This window comes from Oncorhynchus masou, chromosome 10, assembly GCF_036934945.1.
Source record: "Oncorhynchus masou masou isolate Uvic2021 chromosome 10, UVic_Omas_1.1, whole genome shotgun sequence".
Taxonomy (NCBI): Eukaryota; Metazoa; Chordata; class Actinopteri; order Salmoniformes; family Salmonidae; genus Oncorhynchus; species Oncorhynchus masou.
The window spans coordinates 11,635,189-11,656,444 of record NC_088221.1 but is presented as its reverse complement, the minus strand read 5'-3'; the positions used below and the strand labels follow the sequence as shown (position 1 = coordinate 11,656,444).

General features: G+C 42.9%; 1 protein-coding gene across 1 annotated transcript in view; it reads right to left on the bottom strand.

The window, feature by feature from the left end:
* LOC135547145 (acid-sensing ion channel 4-A-like) overlaps positions 1-7,538 on the bottom strand; it is a 166,615-nt gene extending 159,077 nt beyond the window's left edge. Inside the window, exon 1 of the mRNA XM_064975857.1 lies at positions 6,764-7,538. Within this exon, the coding sequence (XP_064831929.1) occupies positions 6,764-7,339 (576 nt within the window). The 5' untranslated portion in view covers positions 7,340-7,538. The remainder of the gene's footprint in view (positions 1-6,763) is intronic.
* Between the last annotated feature and the right edge of the window lie 13,718 nt (positions 7,539-21,256).

Here is a 21,256-nt window from a genome sequence, read left to right as displayed (position 1 = left end):
TTAGCATACAATATACAGTGGGGCAAAAAAGTCTTTAGTCAACCACCAATTGTGCAAGTTCTCCCACTTAAAAAGATGACAGAGGCCTGTAATTTTCATCACAGGTACACTAAATTCATAAAAAATCCTACAATATGATTTTCTGCATTTTTTTTCTCATTTTGTCTTTCATAGTTGAAGTGTACCTATGATGAAAATTACACGCCTCTCTCATCTTTTTAAGTGGGAAAACTTGCACAATTGGTGGCTGACTAAATATTTTTTTGCCCCACTGTAACTCTGTATTTGATTTATTTATTTTATACACTCATTACTGCTCATCTTTATCAAGGATGTAAATAATTTCGGACCCCACTGTATAGAGAATAACAAATGTATTTTCAGCCCAATATTGTGTGAGGTGTGGAAATGGCTACTCATGGTTCATTACTTAATAGTAATAGACCATTGGAGCACACTTTACATGTAAATTAGGAAAAGTCAGCCCTATTGACTGAGTTCGACCAACAACTCTGTTTCTACTAATAGAAATGTTGCTCTAGACTAAAATCAAACTCGAACCTGGCTCTGGCAGCATCAACAAATGCAGCAGAGACCTGGACCAAAACACAGCAACCAGATAATTAGTCACACTAGGCTTAAGGCCTGGGAAGCAATCTGACTGAAGGATATATCGATCCATGGAAGGGGGAGGGCCAGTTGGGGGTTATTATCAATCTTGTTGAACCAAGTCCTTCAGCCTGTGATGAAACGTGTGTGTACACACAAGCACGCACATGCATTAACACAACCAACAGCTTGGTGTGCTACTTCTCAAAAGGAGACAAATGTATGAGTAGATGACACCCAGGGGTTAGAAGGGGGTTAACTTCACCAGAGCATTAGAAACCTTTATCGTAGAGTTACAAGCCACCCCTAAGCTCTAGCTCCTCCTCATATACAGCCTAGTGTTCCAAAGCTTGCAGAGGTAAGATGTTTTAAATCTGCTCAGAAATTATTAAAAAAAGACAAATCCTTTAAGAATATAAACTGTTTGGTTTTGTATTATACAGTAGCTGGCCACAGGATGGATTCATCGAATTAGATGTTGATGATGCATATTCAGTAAAGCAGCCGACCAATTTGACTAATTCATTTCCAGCGTGGAGGAGGACATTGTTTGTTGGACAGGGCCCGGAATAGGTTACACCTACAGTACTGTTTGCGTATCCCCCATCAGAGAGCAGCTTGATACGGGATAAACTGAAGTATTTCTTTGTAAGGATCCAACCCTTTTTTTAAATTTTCGCCTAAAATGACATACCCAAATCTAACTGCCTGTAGCTCAGGACCTGAAGCAAGGATATGCATATTCTTGATACCATTTGAAAGGAAACACTTTAAAGTTTGTGGAAATGTGAAATGAATGACGGAGAATATAACACATTAGATCTGGTAAAAGATAATACCATCATCGTTGATAGAGGTTAAAATATATATATTATCCCGTAGAGGTTAAATATACATAATATATATTTTTTTACTTTTACCCCCTTTTCTCCCAAATTTCCTGGTATTCAATTGGTAGTTACAGTCTTGTCTCATCGCTGCAACTCCCATACGGACTCTGGAGAGGTGAAGGTTGAGAGCCATGCGTCCTACGAAACACAACCCAACCAAGCCACACTGCTTCTTGACGCAATGCCCACTTAACCCAGAAGCCAGCGACACCAATGTGTCAGAGGATACACCGTACACCTGGCAGCCCCGCCACGGGAGTTGCTAGAACGCGATGGGACAAGGCCATCCCTGCCGGCCAAACCCTCCCACAACCCGAACGACACTGGGCCAATTGTGTGCCGCCCCACGGGTCTCCCGGTCGCGGCCGGCTGCGACAGAGCCTGGACTCGAACCAAGATCTCTAGTGGCACAGCTAGCAACTGCAAATGTGTGGTCTCCCTAGCTGCTCATATCCTAACTAAAGAGGGCTCTAAATTCAGATTGAGTCTGTACATCAGATGTGGAGTAGCATGGTAAGCTGCAGAGAGAGAGGCCCATAGCAGTGGAACTGGTTTGCTAATTGACAGGTTGTTTCAGATGAAGCTCCAGAAAGGCGGTCACTTTCACGGTCCCCAGTCCTCTGTCAGGGTGCTGGACGGATGGGGGGGGGACGACGACGACGACACAAAGAAATAAGATATAAAGAGTGCCTACTTATGTTGTTGACTTGGGAGTTTTTGCGTATAGGAAATTCACTAGAGCTTAGCAATAACAAGCTGTAGGTTAATACAACCTGGCTCAAAGCCGTATGCTGTATGGACAAAGCCCCAGATATCTAGTCAGGCAGTTGTCTGCCTTGGTAAGGATCAACAACAGCATCACCATACATGCTTGCCTAACCATGCATACTATTGATTTCATTATCCTTGTTCCAACACTTCTGATTTGATTGAAATAGATGAGGTAGAGGAGATCAAGAACAGTTAACCATTCAGGATCACGTTGTTAAATATTCAATTATCTATTAAAACACACCAGCCTCTCAACAAGGTCTTACTCACCAGCCTCTCAACAATGACTTAACATGCAGAAATGACAAATTGCAAAGGGGCTAAATTTCAGAGACCTTTAATTGTGACTGCGTTAACCCATGTTACATAGATTGCTGCACATCATACCAACACCCCTTAGTTAACCATATGAATATATGTAGAAGGGATCTGTCCTTATTGCAAGCTAAATCTGATAATGCAGCTGCAAACAGAGCTGACTGAGAGAGCAAACAAATCCAAAATATCCTCTTTAAAATGCCAAAGGGCTCTCTGCACATGCTGGGGAGACAGATTTACATGATAGCACAACACAATGAAATAACAATTATCCTGGAGGTTAAAAAAAAAACTGGCATGTTGGGTCAGCTCTATCTGGTGCTAAAATAATCAGAGTCAATATGATTTTTAATTACACCAAATGGTATAAAATGCTAGTCAAACAATGCTGACAGTCTGCAAAGTTATTAGCCTAATGAAGGGAAACAAATCCTTCTGATATGTAATTATGTACGACCGCGTTCTAAAATAGATCAGCTATTTGTTTTCCTATTTGTTGACCAGTCAACACATTCTTAAATTCCATATGAACATCAAGACCTACTAGGAAAATAGATTGTTGAATTGAACAGGGACTGGGAATGGCTAATGTTGCGTTACATCTGTAAAACGTAAAATATGACAACACTAGTAGCTGCATTTTTCTTATCAATTTATTTTCAAAGCAAAATAACAGCAAAAAAATATACCAATCAATCTCCTGAAAAATGACAACAGCTCTATCCAAGGTGTTTCTGACGATAGGATTCCAACATGTCTTTGATAGTCCACGTCTATCCAAGGTGTTTCTGACGATAGGCTTCCAACAGGTCTCTGTTAGTCCACATCTATCCAAGGTGTTTCTGACGATAGGCTTCCAACAGGTCTTTGATAGTCCACGTCTATCCAAGGTGTTTCTGACGATAGGCTTCCAACAGCTCTTTGTTAGTCCACATCTATCGAAGGTGCTTCTGACGATAGGCTTCCAACAGGTCTTTGATAGTCCACGTCTATCCAAGGTGTTTCTGACGATAGGCTTCCAACAGGTCTTTGATAGTCCACGTCTATCCAAGGTGTTTCTGACGATAGGATTCCAACATGTCTTTGATAGTCCACGTCTATCCATGGTGTTTCTGACGATAGGCTTCCAACAGGTCTCTGTTAGTCCACATCTATCCAAGGTGTTTCTGACGATAGGCTTCCAACAGGTCTTTGATAGTCCACGTCTATCCAAGGTGTTTCTGACGATAGGCTTCCAACAGCTCTTTGTTAGTCCACATCTATCGAAGGTGCTTCTGACGATAGGCTTCCAACAGGTCTTTGATAGTCCACGTCTATCCAAGGTGTTTCTGACGATAGGCTTCAAACAGCTCTTTGTTAGTCCACATCTATCGAAGGTGCTTCTGACGATAGGCTTCCAACAGGTCTTTGATAGTCCACGTCTATCCAAGGTGTTTCTGACGATAGGCTTCCAACAGGTCTTTGATAGTCCACGTCTATCCAGGCTGTTTCTGACGATAGGCTTCCAACAGGTCTTTGATAGTCCACGTCTGTCCAAGGTTTTTCTGACGATAGGATTCCAACATGTCTTTGATAGTCCACATCGATCCAATGAGTTTCTGACGATAGGATTCCAACAGAGCTACCTTGTTTGGATGACAAAGCTTCTTTTTCTTTGAAAATCATTTCATTCTTAGGGACCAGAATGTACAATAAATTGCTATGTACCGCTACCTCGTGGGGTCTTGGGTGCCTCAAGCGCAAATGCATGTTTTTGAATTCCTTTTTCCCTACCAATTATTGCATTTCAAAGCACATGATTCAGACTCACAGTGTGTCACACCGTGTCATTTTTCAATTCAATTATGTGTCTAACTTGAGAACACTGAAGTGTTCTGTGAGAGACCAGTTGAAAAATATCTAAATTAAATATCAGTTGCAAGGTAATAAAGACAGAATGTTTCTTTAGGGACAAATAATGAAATGACAAATGCCTTGGAATGAGACTATTCATGAGACACTTTTCCCAGAGCAGCATCTCAGTCATTACCTAAACAAAACATCTGAAAACCTCTGAATGATCCATTGAAACTCACAGCCCTGTGCGTAAGGCCTTCCCGATATATGCAAATCACTGAGGAAAAATAATAAAAAGTAAACACAGAGAGAGAGAGAGAGAGAGAGAGGGAGAGTGTGTGTGTTTAATTGCATCTTGCCTGTAATAACAATGCTTCTAGTGAGTTAGTTTAATATTCAGTCTTAGCTGCACACTTCTGTTGCTCCACATTCCTCAGAAGCACGCACACATGAAAAGAGGAGTAAATGCAGTGTGAGAGAGACTGGATGGTTTTAACATCCGTTAGCTACCTAGATCACATCCATCCCATCCTTTCCCTGCCTGCCCTTATCCAGAGCTCCCAAACCAGGAAGGCTGGCACCTTACACAGACGCTCCCTCCCAGTTGTGCTGCCCTTGGGGGTGGAGTAAATGACTTGTCATGCGTGGAGGCAGTAGGAAGCCTGTAACAAATCTAACTGACAGCCCCCGAAATGCAGATCCCATAGCTGACAGAGAGAAAACAGCAACTTAAGGAACTTTCTACAGGATCTTAATCTGTGCTGAAGTCACTCCCCATCCCGGGGAACTAGCGAGGTTTCAACAGCTGACACAGGACAGCCCCGTTCCTGGATGTCACAATCTTCCCCTAATTGATGTACTTAGAGAGAAGGGACTGTCAAAGTGTCATAGGACATTCTCATCAACTGGTGCAGCAATAGCTTGAACCCAAGCACTTTGCAAACTTCTGGAATTGCATCTCCAAAGCTGCCAGTATTTTGCCATCTTTACCTTTCATTTTATTATTCTTTTAGCATGATGAGAAAAAAAAGAGAAATCTACGTTGATCTTACTATATGTCAGGGGCAATAACATGTCACTATGTGAGTGATTCTTTTGAAGATCAGAAGTACCACATATGAAACAAGCTGCCAATACATTGCAACAGTCACAGAAATAAGGAAGGATACGTCATTATTTCCCTGGTCTGTAACATGGCAGATCAAAGGGTATTACTGTTTAATCACCATGAAAAGAGAGAATCCTTGTGTCTCAGGAAAGTGAGCATATCAATGTTCAACACACCCTATTAGGACTTGACACCAGTACTTTATCATCACTAAAGCCATTGCATATTCCTGTTCCTTCTGGATAGAGGGAAAACATCCATCTGCTATCAGGACTGTGGCTTTAATAAATAGTACACACACACACACAGACAGACAGACAGACAGACAGACAGACAGACAGACAGACAGACAGACAGACAGACAGACAGACAGACAGACAGACAGACAGACAGACAGACAGACAGACAGACAGAGGACCTTACCTTCCTGTCCGGATGTGAGAGAAGCTTATGGAATTTCTTTTTTTATTCCTTTTAGTCAATCTGGCTAATGCAAAAATCATGTATGTCTGTCTCTAAATATTTAATCTTAACAGCAGTGAGATTGAAATGCAACGTTGGCGGAACATTACTCCTCCCCTCCTGAAAGGTTCAAGAGCTGAGAGAGCTAGGCAGCGGTTCTGCAATGCCAGAGAGAGAAAGAGAGAGGGAGTGAGGGAAAGAGAAGTTCGCTTTTAAAATATTATCTTGTTGCCATGAACTCTCTCAACTGCTGGCATCAGAGGTAGCACAAAACCACAGCGTGTACATAAAAAGTAAACAGTCTTTTTTTCCCTTTAGGGGAGCCAGAGCAGTTGTTCCATGCCATTACATTCTCAAACACTAGGAAATCATGAGAGAACTGTTGCTGCCCTGTGCATGATGAAAGCTAACTGACACAGAGCTCTGAATCCTATTTTTATAAGCTTGTCGCAGGAAAAAGCACATGGCTCTTCAAGTAACACTAGAACAGAGAATTTAAATGACACTAATTACACTTTAAAGTATTGAGCTAACTCCAACCTTTTCTTTCAGGCCTCCAGGTGTTTTGGAAAAACACAACAAGTGCTATGTCCCAAGGAATTGTGTTTTATAAAATTCAGAATACATTCAGAACATGTATACTTATTTTTCTAATGCCTTGTGTTTTCAGTATTTTAAATGTTTTAGTTTAGATGAACACCGAATGAAATGAAATTCTTTCTCAGAACAAGACACAAGCAAGTCTAATTTGGGAAACTTTTCAACTTACCACAGAGAAGTCCTCGGAAGAGCAGTTCTGTCCACTGAAGTTGCAGCTCTTCAGCATCTCATCCAGCTGATGTCCTGTCCGGTTGAAGATGTCCTGCATGTCGGGCGCAGGATAGTCCAAATCAGTGGGCTTGTGGCCATCTCGGTTTTTTGGAGGTAGACCTGTGAGGTTAGCCAGGTGGTAGATGTCGGCATCGGTGAGAGCAGAGAAACGAAAGCGGTTGATGTTGCAGATGGTCACAGCAGGAAAGACCATCTCAGGGCTTGCTTCCTCATTCAAAGCCGTGACGTGAGGGTGCTCCAGGTAAGAGATGGCACACTTTGCTGCCTGGTACAAAAAGAGTGCCAGAGAAGCCAAAAGGGCAAGTGCCCAGAGGGTCTGCCGAATGCCCAGGCGCCCCGAGACAAAGATGTGGTTAATCCCATGGAGAGAGCTGGAGTTGGCGAAGCCAACCAGGTCCTTAGCTGGAGGAGTGCAGCTCTCCTCAATCAAACTCTCCTTGTCCCCATCCTGTTTGCCTTTCTGCTTCTCATCCTCCTCTGCAAATTTGATTTTGCAAACAAATTCGATCGGCATGTGGGCAGCCAGGTCTGCGTTTGGGGTTGTTTTGATGACAGCTATCAGCCCTGATCCACTTGTCCCGTCTTCCCTGGCCGTTGATCTCAGAACCGATTATAACTACAGAAAGAAGAAGAAAAAAGGCACGAGAGAGTTGATGTTGCTGCTGCTTCTGCTGTTAGTGCTGCTGCTACTGACTGCCACTGCCACTGCTCATAGTGACTAGTGCTGCTGTGTAGCTGCTGCTCAGGATGCTTGTCTCAGTACTTGATCAGCTGGCAGAGTCTTGCTTATCAGCAGTAATACTGCTGTCAAAAACACCCTTTCAGACCCATAGATGAAAATGCAGCGTTTTGAGTCGAGCTAAGAGGCATGGGGCTACTTAATGATTCATGAGAAGGCAGCATTGTGATTATTTCCTCTTCACTGGCGCGAGCTGCAACTTCCCCCGTCGTACGTCCCTGATCTTCCCGTAGCCTGCTCCTGCTTAATCCACTTGTTTGTAACGCTGTTTTACTCCTTGACCGTAATAAGTTGGTTTCAAAGGTTGTTCTACCAAACATCCGGTGCTTGATGTGAATTTCAGTGGGTCACTGGTTTTTAATGCCAACCCCCCTCGGGTTCCCCAGAGAATGCCTAATTTGAAAAATAATGAGGAATGAGATAAGTAGAAACGAGGAGCAGGTAACTCCTAGCAATCAATCTTCTCTTTGGAAAAAAAAAAGTGAAAGACTATCGATCCGGCTGAAGCATCTGTCAGAGATTAAGTAAGGCAGTACAACGGTCCTTTCTTATCAGGAATTAATGGCAGCGTCACAGGCTCCGGCATGAATTTGAATTAGTGGATGCCTTCTTATCTGGGACCAAGATGAGGCTGGAGATGTTGAAATAAAGTATCGATCTACCCCCCCCCCCCCCCATGCTGTTAATAGCCCTTTTCCAGATTGCCAAACTAAATTATGTAAATAGGGGGCACAAAATTGGGCTCCCTTATGCATGTTATTCCCCTTTAAATGGGATTACTCATGCTGGTCACATCACACGGCTGGAAAAGGCATATTTAAAAGGTGAATTGAACTGCTTTAAACACATGTGCCAAGTCCCCTCAAGTGGAGATGGTGACAGCGTAGAGAAACAGGATTATTACAGATTGAACAAGGAACTATGGGGACAAGCTTTTTAAAAGTATTTTTTGCTCATCCTCCGCTGTCTTAGTTACTCAATACATAGACTGGCGGAGTAAGTCATACTGTGAAATAGCAGGGAAGTTATTTTTGGCAGTATAAACAATTAGCATGAAATCTTGTTCAATTATAGAAATAATGAATGATCACGGATTGAGATATTGATTGCAAAAACAACAATATGTCCTTAGTTTGTGCAAGCCAAGGCAATTCCTATCCACAGTGAGAACTGACAAGGTGCCCCCAAGTAACTATTGAAGCCCTAACTGTAACTCCTCACTGTATATTTCTCCTTTGATCATTGTCATGGTAGTGACTCCTACAAGCGGTTTTACTTTGTCAAACAAAGGACCCTTGGTCGTAATTCCTTATAGATACATTGAGATATCTAAGGAACATGGTTTAACCTTGCTTCTGGCAGCGAGGTCTGCTGGACATGAAGTCTTTGATATAGAGATACCCTGAGAATGCTGAGGTTATTTACAGCAGCCACACAGAGATCTGGGGTTGATCATCATCCTGGGGGAGGGGTACAGCCCTCAATCCAGCCTACAAAAAAAATATAGAAGACACGTTATGGCAAATGGAATAACTTCACGTGTTGGAGATCATTATATTTGCCTTCAGCCAAGACATGTAAAAAAAAAAAACGATATATCGCAGAGTAAAGTGAAAATCTTATGCTCTGAGCTCCAAACAGTGCAGGTCAAAAAAAAAAGATCTGTAATTGAATCTTTAGAGAACCTTTATTTAACTAGGCAAGTCGGTTAAGAACAAATTCTTATTTACAATGATGGCCTGTATGAATAATAATATATGCACATTTACAACTGTAGCAATGATAAATGTGGGGGAAGGGTAAGTGGGGGTGGGGCAGGGTAAGTGGGGGTGGGAGCAGGGTAAGTGGGGGTGAGGGCAGGGTAAGTGGGGGTGGGGGCAGGGTAAGTGGGGGTGGGGGCAGGGTAAGTGGGGGTGGGGGAATGTCCAATGTTTTTTATCACATTTTTTTAATATTTTGAGAGCTGTCACTTAAAATGTCAATAAGGAGGAATGGGTACATCCAGCAGTACTGTAGCTCTAGTAGTTGTAGCTATAGGTTTTAATAGGAAACAGTGAAAAGGAAAACCATGCTACTTATAACCTGTAAGAGGAACCAACTACCACTCCCAGCAGCCTGGTAATTTAATTCCCTGCTATGTGTCGTACCTCAGCGAAGGATCTTTGTGCTTTTTGTCAGATCCTTCTTTATGTTGAGATGCATACACTACGATCCTTTCAGCATCCATTGTTCATGCACAAATCACATATGGAATACAGAGTATTTTCTGATTGGTGTATTTGTAAAACACATCACAACAATCCAAAGAAATGGCATTGTGACGATAGTAATGAATAATGTGGAAATTGCTTGGAGTAAACCTGGATTGTAAACTGTCATGGTCAAAACATATTGATACAACAGTAGCTAAGATGGGGAGAAGTCTGTCCGTAATAAAGCACTGCTCTGCATTCTTAACAACACTATCAACAAGGCAGGTCCTACAGGCACCTGGACTACTGTTCAGTCGTGTGGTCAGGTGCCACAAAGAGGGACTTGGGAAAATTGCAGTTGGCTCAGAACAGGGCAGCACAGCTGGCCCTTAAAAGTACACGATGAGCTAACATTAATGACATGCATGTCAATCTCTCATGGCTCAGAGTGGAAGAGAGACGGACTTACTCATTACTTGTTTCTGTAAGAGGTGTTGACAAGCTAAAGGTATCGAACTGTCTGTTTAAAATACTAGCACACAGCTCGGATACCCATGCAAACCCCACAAGACATGCCACCCAGAGGTCTCTTCACAGTCCCCAAGTCCAGAACAGACTATGGGAGGAGCACAGACCTACATAGAGCCATGACTACAAGGAACTCTATTCCACATCAGGTAACTGATGCAAGCAGGTATAAATACACCTTATGGAACAGCGGGGACTGTGAAGTAACACAAACATAAGCACAGACACATGCATACACACACATGATAACATACGCACTATGCAAACGCGTACACATGGATTTTAAATTGTAGATATGTGGTAGTGGAGTATGGGCCTGAGGGCAAACAATTAGTGTGTTGTGAATTCTGTAATAAATGTATTGTAATGTTTTCAAAATAGTACAACTGCCTTAATTTTGCCCAAGAAGAGTCGCTGGTGCCTTGGCAGCAGCTAATGGGGATCCATAATAAATACTAATAGCATTCAACAGACCTCCAATGAATTGTAGGGGTGAGCCCTACAGACTATGGTAAATATCATATTACAGGGTGTCCAGTCAAAAACATACTTTGACCAATGGGTAAAATAATATGTTCATTGTGTAGATACTCCTCTAAGAAAACCAATGAGCCAAACCTTATGTCTCTACCATAATCTGTTTTACCCTTGTAGGAAGGCCAAGATTAGTGTGACTAAATCAATAACACTTGCATTAAAAATCTGGAAAATAGCATTGCGTCAGCTAGGCTGGATTCTGTGTGAGAATTAAGTTAAACTGATAGGCTCACCATTGAACTTGTCATCTTCTTGAATCCGGAGGACATGAAACAATATAGAGGTAAGATAGATATCAATTTTTGAGATATTGATGACATGTATTTTCATATTTTAGTATACACTTTTCATATTAACGCAAAATTCATGTTATTTTTAGAATATTTCTCAGAAAAACACATGTATCTCTGTGAAATGTTACTGATCATTCCGCACACTATTTATTTTCAAAGTCTTCTACATTTAATTGAATTTGGGTCATGTTAATTTAGTTTTTTGCAGCCTCAGAAACCACTTTGCAGAAGACCACCACTGTCAACAGAGCTCTGCGCTCATTATCGTCGGTATTAGGTTATGAAATCCAACATTTTATATATAATGTTAATGATACGTTACAACACTGAACAATTCAGAACATAAAGAATGATATTTGTATTGGTAAAATGGATTTTATAATATAAGGAAGTGAAATTGTATCACCAAACCTGCCCAGAGTGGATGGACACCATACATATTACATTTAATAGCCTTTCAAATGTCACTTCACTGGCTTAAGGCTATGCAACACCTTTTGAGCACGCTATACACTAATTTTAATCAAAAGTCAGAATTGACTTTACTTTTGGCAAACCTTTAGGAGCAGTAGGGGAGCTACTCAAATAACACAGTGCAATGTGCAATTGCTTCGAAAATCTTATTAGAGGATATGGTGAAGATGCTTGCTATAAAACCAAATATCACATAATTACCAACAATTTGTCAATTAAAAACGATTGGGGTGGAAGGCATGACCTGATACTGTACGCAACAACCAAAAATCAACAGAAACTAAGTTGAACTGGAGAATTCTCTTCACGCTTCAGTTTTGTGCTACATAATAAATCCAGGATGTTGCACCTCTGTTTTGCAGTTCATTATATTTTTTTTATTTATCTTGGAGGAAAATACATTTTCTTCAATCTCTGTTGAATAAACGTTTCCTGAGGGTAAACATTTTCCACACAGGCATTTCTATTCATTCCCAAGAGTGCAACTATGAGATATGGAGTTTGAGATTCTGCCAGACCCTAGCCTAGCCTAACCCTGCTACACAAGCAAATGAACTGAGACTTTGAGGCTATGTAATTGTCGTTAGAGGATTTCATTTTGACAGTTGTTAAAAGATGCTCCTTGAATGCAGGTGAGGTGACTGCTACCTCAGCAGTAACACAGGCGGGTATCTGCACCAAACAGACAACCCAACTGCCTGGAACAGGCCAGGGAAATGTCAGATTTGTCAGGGAAATGTCAGATTTGCAGCTACAAAATATTGTATTTCTTGTTTCCTGGTTTCTCCTCTGAGAATGGGGGACTGTGGGAAATGGGAGGATTAACTGATTTACAATGTTGTTGTTTTTTAAATATACTGAACAACAATATAAACGCAACATGTACCAATTTCCAAATTGTTACCAAGTTACAGTTCATGTAAGGTAATCAGTCAATTTAAATACATTCATTAGGCCCTAATCTCTGTATTTCACATGACCGGGCAGGGGTGCAACCATGGGTGGGCCTGGGAGGGCACCCCTGCACACCCACTGGGGAGCAAGGCCCAGCCAATCAGAATTTGTTTTTCCCCACATAAGGGCTTTAATACAGACAGAAATGCTCCTCAGCACCCCCACCAGTCCTCCTCAGACAATCCCGCAGGTGAAGAAGTGGGATGTGGAGGTCCTGGACTGGCTACACGTGGTATGCTTTTGTGAAGTCGGTTGGACATGCTGACAAATTATCTTAAACGATGGTAGAGAAATGAACATTAAATTCTCTGGCAACAGCTGTGGTGTACATTCCTGCAGTCAGAATGCCAAAAGCACACTCCTTCAAAAGTTGAAACATCTGTGGCATTGTGTTGTGTGTCAAAACTGCACATTTTAAAGTAGCCTTTTATTGTCCCCAGCGCAAGTTGCACCTGTGTAACGATCATGCTGTTTTATTGGCTTCTTGATATGCCACACCTGTCAGGTGGATAGATTATTTTGGCAAAGGAGAAATGCCCTCTAAGAGGGACGTAAGCAAATTTGAGAGAAATATGCATTTTGTGCCTATGGAACATTTCTGAGATTTTTATTTCAGCTCATGAAACATGGAACCAACACTTTACATGTTGTGTTTATATTTTTGTTCAGTATAAAAACATTTCTATATATACTGATTGTTTCAAGCAAAAGTACCAATTTTTTTTACTGATGTTGTAGCTGAATTGTCTGAATAAAGTTTAATGAAATTTAGTCTACTTTTATTCCAGTAAAACACAATTTTCACCATGTAACAGAGATCCCAGTTTATAAAAACTCAAGTGTAAAATTCAGGGAGGATCACTGAGAACTGTCACAAAGTAGTTTTCGACAATACCATTCAATAACATTGAATAACATTGAATAACATCAATGTGTTTATATAAAGCCCTTTTTACATCAGCAGATATCACAAAGTGCTTATACAGAAACCCAGCTTAAAACCCCAAACAGTTATAGCCTAAACCACTACTCAATTAGCAATTTTAACACTGGCGAACATTGGCGACTGTTAGCAATGCTATACCTACTTTATGATAAACGAGACATTTTCTTTTTGAGGGATGGCTTAAAGACATTTACTTTGGAGATTACACGAGGTAATACATGGCAGTGAATGTATTAACTTATTGCCTTGAGAATATAACTGAGACCAACCTGCCTTACTGTTAACTCTAGAAATGGAATTTCTGCTTTACATCCAGTCTCCGTTTCATTATAGATGAAGTCTTTTTTACTTTTTATTCCTCTGAAAATGCTGAAATAACTGGTATGGCATTGAAAGCCACTCAGGTATGGCATTGAAAGCCACTCAGGTATGGCATTGAAAGCCACTCAGGTATGGCATTGAAAGCCACTCAGGTATGGCATTGAAAGCCACTCAGGTATGGCATTGAAAGCCACTCAGGTATGGCATTGAAAGCCACTCAGGTATGGCATTGAAAGCCACTCAGGTATGGCATTGAAAGCCACTCAGGTGTGGCATTGAAAGCCCCCCCCCCCCCCACCCCACCCGTTTTATGCGGAGATTGGATCAGTCACTTAATTCTGCTACCATGGTTTAATACTACATGAAAGCAAAGTCCAAAGTGCCAGGGCCTAATGAGAGCTCTCATTATTAAGGTTAGACTATCTACTGAAGGACCATATGGATGGACCATATCTCATTTTGCTGTACGTATGATTGTAATCCATTGCCCTGGGGGAAACAGCAAGTGTAGCCAGTGCAGTGGACTTTAGGAGTTGACATGTTTTGAAAACATGAGCTGAAAGCTCAAGGTTCACAGGTTTTTGTTACAGCTCCATTTATATTAAGGAACACATGCAGTACACTGCTTAATTACAAAAAAATGCAACGTCTTACCCATGTATATCTTCAATGTTTCAGTATGAGAATAATATTGGGAGAAGTCGTAAAGTAAAGTGCACATCCCTTGACCTCCCAGTGAGAACATTAAGGAGCACAGTACATTACTTTCAGTGTATTGCTGCCAGTGGAGGAAAAGGTATCCAATTGTCATACTTGAGTAAAAGTCAAGATACCTTAACAGACTCAAGTAAAAGTGAGTCAAGTAAAATACTACTTGAGTAAGTAAGTAAGTCAAGAAGCAGTTGTTTTTAAATATACTTAAGTATCAAAAGTGAATGTAATTTCAAAAATATACTTAAGTATCGAAAGTAAAATCCTATCAAAAGGAAATCCTATCTAACACCTTATATTAGGCAAACCAGACACCACAATTGTCTTGTTTTTTTTATTTATGAATAGTCAGGGGGACACTCCAACACTGACATAATTTACAAATGAAGCATTTAAGTTTAATGAGTCCGCCAAATCAGATGCATTAGGGATGAGCGGGAATGTTCTCTTGATAAGTGCGTGAATTGGACCATTTTCCTGACCTACTAAGCATTCCAAATGTAACGAGTACCTTTGGGAGACATGGAAAATGTAAGGAGTAAAAAGTACATTATTTTTTTTAGGAATGTAGTGAAGTAAAAGTAATCCAAAAAAATATATACTGTATATATTGTTAAGTACAGACACCCCCAAAAAACTACTTAAGTAGTACTTCAAAGTATTTTTTATCACCACTGATTGCTGCCAATCAGCTCCTCTAAACTACAGTTAAGATGAATGGGAACTGTCACGTGCCTTTACACAGCACGTTGTAATTTGGGCTGAATAAAAAACGTTATTACGCATTCCTGCGCCTGTCTCCTGAATCATTCATACCAACGCGACAGGGAGAATAGAAACCAAGGCTAACAAATGCAACATTAATCGATAAAATATCAAATAAAAAAAACAGAGGTTGTTGACAATGGGTAGGGTATCCAAGTATTGCCAACCACAATTGGCAGAGCTCTTTATCTACAGAACAGTATAAAGGACATACCCAAAATAGTGCAAACTTCCCAACAGTATGATATTATTTCTGTCCTCATCCCCTCACCCGTGTGCGGACCCCCACCCCCAAGTAAAATAAAGAAAGGTACTCTCTTCCATAAGCAAAGGAACAAAAGCTAAATGTCACAGGCTGAATCTCCTTTGCCAAAAATCATTCATGCGCAATTTCTACAACACATAGTGTCTTGTAAATAATAAATGCACTTTCTTTTTAAGAGCTTCTTAATATAAATTCCTCTACCTCTTCAAAAGTTCATGGGAGTGTCTGTTTTTCTGTGGCCAGCAGAAATAGCAAAAGCCTGTAACAACAGGGGAGAACATTGACTGACTGAACCTCATCTGTTTGCATCTGACACACAGAATAACAGTCCAGTTCAAAACAATGGATGACAGAAGACAGCAGTGGGGTTCAGACAAAAGAAATAGGTGGTGAAAAAATACTTTTACATATAAAATGTTTTTCCGGTTCACGAAGCAAAGTTTGCACTGATAAAGACAAGTTGTGTGTGTTGTATAATTAATAGCGAGGCGCTCCAAACAATTATTGCTTACTTTGTAGATGGAGACATTGTGATTAAGTGGACTGAGAAGGCTATATTTCACGTGGGGCACCTCTCCTCCTGCCTTGATGATATACCTGTTTGTTTGATGTCTTGATGCAGAGCGCGATGCCTCATTAGAGGACAGATGCTAACTTGTTATTAGGCTCGTAGGCTGTCAGTGCAGGACAGATGGGACGCACGCGGATGAAAGCCTGGGAGGGACTGATGACCCTCTTCCCCTCCCCATAAGCAGCACAAACACGACGTGAATCACACTCGCAATCCTCCCCCTGCTTTGACAGAGCCTCACCTGCCCTCCAGCCCCCACTAAAAGAGGGCATGTTCTGCCGCCAGCTGTGTACATCACCACCATGCACGCCATGCCACCCAGACACGGTGAAGTCTGAAAACTCACTCCTGCCCTTAGAGGATTTCACACAGTGAGTCAGTGACAATGTTTTGAGGGAGGGTGGGGGTGGTAGTGGGGAGAGGGTTGAAAAGTGTGTCTGACTAGCTGGATCTTATCTCTAATCCAGTTATTTTGAGAGGTAGAATCATTGTTTGTTTGTGTCATCTTACCTTTCAAAGGAGGGGGGGACCCAAATGAAACTACGGACTACGGAATGCAAGTCGAACGGCTGTTCCGTGTAAGGGAAGGGGGGAAGGAAAAAACAGTCTTAGAGCAATAGCACATTAAATATACATTTTGAGACTGTGTAAGAATTTATCCAAACAGTCAGGCTCTCCACTAAGTGAAGAGCGTCACAGCCACTTCGTGCAAGAAAAGTTGAGGTTGCATTTAGTAAAGAGGTTCTGATCCTCCCGATGATGAAAGAACAGCATGCCTGAATAAACAGCGTCCCTAGGGAGAGGCCCTGATACAGGATATTAGAGGCAGAATAAATAATGTTATGTTGCAGTATCATCGCTTGCCTGATCAACCTTCTCCAGTCATGATATTCGAGTGACAGGAGAGCAGGCACCTAAGCTGCTCATTAGCATTGGAGGAGTGATTGGCTAGCTAGATGAGGTTGAAGGGGAGCATGAACAGGCTAACTTAGCCAGGGGGCAGAGAAGGATGAACTGCATAAATATTCTAGAACAGTCACCCGATGCTGATAATTATAATTATAATTTGGGTGGGTGTGTAAGGGCCGATGCCGGACAGGAGAAGCAAGTACGAGGAGTCAGACATTTATTCGGGAACAGACATAGAACAAGACAGGAACAGCATCAGCACACGGGTAACATGGACATATGAAAAACAATACAGCACCGGAGAACAGATCTGGGGAACTGACAAACATAGGGGAGGTAATAAACAGGTGATTGAGTGAGTCCAGGTGAGTCCAATATTGCTGAAGCGTGTGACGAGGGAAGGCAGGTGTGAATAAACTATGGTGGCAGGAGTGCGTAATGCAGGGCAGCCTGGCGCCCTTGAGCGCCAGGGGGGAAGAGCGTGAGCAGGCGGGAGCACGCTTGACAGTACCCCATCCCACCAGTGCGAGCCGGCCAAGACATGGGTGCTGGGCAAGCCGGCTGGGGGTAAACTCCACACGAACCAGCAGGGGCGTGGGAGCCTGGCGAGCCGGCTGAGGCATAGGAGCCTGACGATCCCTCTGCGGTGTGGAAGCCCGATGATCCGGCGGATCATGATGTGGGATGGGAACCTGACGAGCCAACCAAGGCAAGGAAACGTCTTGAGCCAGCTCGGACATGGAAGCCCGACAAGCTGGCTTAGGCACCCCCGGTTACATCAGCGGAGGAATCCAAGGCCAACGTCACCAACAAAAATGAAAAAACTCATGGGCCGGCTGGGCGAACAAGACCTGACGATCCGGCTGAGGCCCGACGTGGGATGGGCGCCTTCCAAGCCACCGTGTTATGCGGTAGAGCGCACAGTGTCTCCAGTGGGCGATTCTAGCCCGGTGTGCTCTATTCCAGCTCCTTGCATTGGCCGGGATATAATGGGCATCCAGCCAGGAAGGAGGGTGCCAGCTCAGCGCTCCTGGTCTCCAGTGCGCCTCCACAGTCCAGTACGTCATGTGCCTGCTCCCCGATCTCGCCCTGAGGTGTGTGTCACCAGCCCAGTACCACCAGTGCCGACACCACGCACCAGGCTTCCAGTGTTCCTCCAGAGTCCAGAATGTCCTGTTCCTCCTCCCTGCACTCGCCCTGAGGTGCGTGTCCCCAGCCCGGTACCACCAGTGCCGGCACCACTCACCAGGCCTACAGTGCGCCTCTGCAGTCCAGAGCGTCCGGCGACAGTACCCAGTCCAGAGCTTCCGGCGACAGTTCACAGACCGGAACCTCCAATGATGGCCACAGTCCGGAACCTCCGACGGGCCACAGTCCGGAACCTCCAACGACGGGCCACAGTCCGGAACCTCCAACGACGTGCCACAGTCCGGAGCCTCCAACGACAGGCCACAGATCGGGGCCTCCAACGACTGTCCCCAGTCCGGGGTCTCCGGCAACGGTCCCCACCCGGTGAGGATCCACGGGTCAGTGCTACAAGAGCGGACTCAGTGTAAAGAAGGGGGCGGCGTCCAGAACCAGAGCCGCCACCGAGGTTAGATGCCCACCCAGACCCTCCCATATAGGTTTAGGTTTGCTGCCAGGAGTCCACACCTTTGGGGGGGGGGTACTGTCACGCCCTGACCTTTAGTTATCTATGTTTTCTTTATTATTTTGGTTAGGTCAGGCTGTGACGAGGGTGGTATGTGTGTTTTTGTCTTGTCTGGGGTTTTTGTACATCTATGGAGTTTTGGTTTGTCTTGGTAAATGTAGGTCTATGGTGGCCTGAGTTGGTTCCCAATCAGAGGCAGCTGTTTATCATTGTCTCTGATTTAGGGATCCTATTTAGGTTGTCATTTTCCATTTTGGTTTTGTGGGTTATTGTCTATGTGTAGTTGCATGTCAGCACTCGTGTTTATAGCTTCACGTTCGTTTTGTTATTTTGTTTATATAGTGTTCTTCGTTTAAATAAAGAAGAATGTATTCATCTCACGCTGCGCCTTGGTCTCCTCGTTATGATGAACGTGACAGCCAGCTAGGGCGTGGAATCCCGACGAGCTGGCTAGGCACCCCTGGTTCCATCGGCGGCGACCCAGGGCCGACGTCACCACCAACCGGAACACCAGTACTCCCCAATGCTTTGTGTGATGGCTGCTGCGTTCTGTAATGGCTGACGCCGGACAGGAGAAGCAGGTACGGGGAGTCCGACATTTATTTGGGAACAGACATAGAACAAGACAGGAACAGCATCAGCACACGGGTAACATGGACAAGTGACAAACAATGCAGCACCGGGGAACAGAGCTGGGGAACTGACAAACATAGGGGAGGTAATAAACAGGTGATTGAGTGAGTCCAGGTGAGTCCAATATCGCTGTAGGGCGTGACGAGGGAAAGCAGGTGTGCGTAAATGATGGTGGCAGGAGTGCATAATGCAGGGCAACCTGGCGCCCTCGAGCGCCAGGGGGGAAGAGCGTGAGCAGGCGTGATAGGTGCTTATATTTGTCATATTTCACAGATGTACAAGTGCATAGTACGTGTGAATTGGAAATATATTTTTTGCATATCCCAAATTCCCCTTACACACCCTCGGAGAGTGGGGTCACGGCCAATGGGACCTTCAAAAAGGCAGTGAAAGATAGATACATTTTCCACAATTTGGAAAGCTCTTGCACCAAACAGCGTTTTGGCACTAATGTGTTGATGTACTATAGTTGGAAGCTGTATGTTTATTACTTTTCGGAACAAGACATCATTCTAGATCAAATGTGTTCCGAAATGAAATTGGATTGACACTACATTTAAGCCACTCAGAACATGCTGGTGTGATCTTACATGTGCCAGTACTTCATATTGTTCAGTCACTATGAACTGGAGTGGATTTGTCTTTCTTCTTAATGAAAATAGATCAAGAGAGTTATAACCCTCTCTTAAAAGTGTATCAATGGCTTTTTGAGTAGTTTTAAAGAAAAATGTCATATGGAATAGCAGTTCAATGTGCAGCAGCTAGCTACTTGTTGATTATTGTAATTCACATAGGAATGTGACCTTCGTTCTCACCAAGGAAAGTCCAGTTCCGGCCACTCCGATCCAGAATGTTTTCTGTATCATCAGTGGGGCGGAATCTATTTCTCTGTGAAATGTACTGCAATGATATTTCATTTGATCCCTTAAATGGGCAAATTTGCTGGATTTTAGAATGCTGGCAATATTGACAGACATCGGAAAGAAACGTCTAAGGTTGCAAATGAAACTAGTCCAAAGTGAATCAGGCTTCAGCATAAATATAGTCAAGCTGTGAACATTCTGTAACCTTTGTGGCTCCGAGATGACCTTTTCCATCTAATCATAACAGAGAAGTAGAACATTGGCACAGACAAAAGAGCTGAATGAAGTCCACATGGTGGTGCTTTTGTAATGCAATGTAATTGATGTTTTCAAAGAACTACGACAAAATAGATAGAGGGATAGATAAAGAGACATTTTCAAAAAGAGACCAACAAAAATAAATGGTAGCCTCAGAGCTGCTTTCAGGCGACGCTAACGCTCCTCAACTCAATGCTTTTTTTTACCTCAACAAAAAAGGTTGTCAACAGAGTAAAAAAAAAAAATCCAATAAATATTTTGGAATATAAATTAATGGAGTCGTTGTGACGGATGGTAGCAATAATTAGATCAGCAGTGGAACACCATGGTGTCTGACCTTTCCTAGTGCTCCTGACTTTGGGACATTTAGCTGTAGCTGTGGACAATTACCTCTCAGGTACTTCCTGCTGTGTTGGATAATAATACTTAATTAGCCAAACAGCAGAAAAAACTGGGAGGACTCGATCTGTTGGAACTGCAGCACTCAGCCAGGGTGTGCAGCGTAGTCAATCACGTCCACTCTATTGCCTCTTCTCATACCTGCCCAGTGGGATGTGCAGGCTGCACTGGTCTTAAACAGAGCCCTCGGTGGTATCAAGCTTTCAGGATATTCAGAGGTCAGGCCATCAGCGATGGGGGAACTATAAGGGACCCATCTGTAGTGTTTTCCATAAGGGCCGGCCGTCGGCTAAATAGCCCATAACAGACTTTCTGTAAACAGGCTACTTTTCCACTTCATAAATTAACAAGGCTTCTTTTCATTTAAAAGTTTCCATTCACTAGTCAGAATAGTCAGTGTAGCCTTCTCCCACGAGAATGAA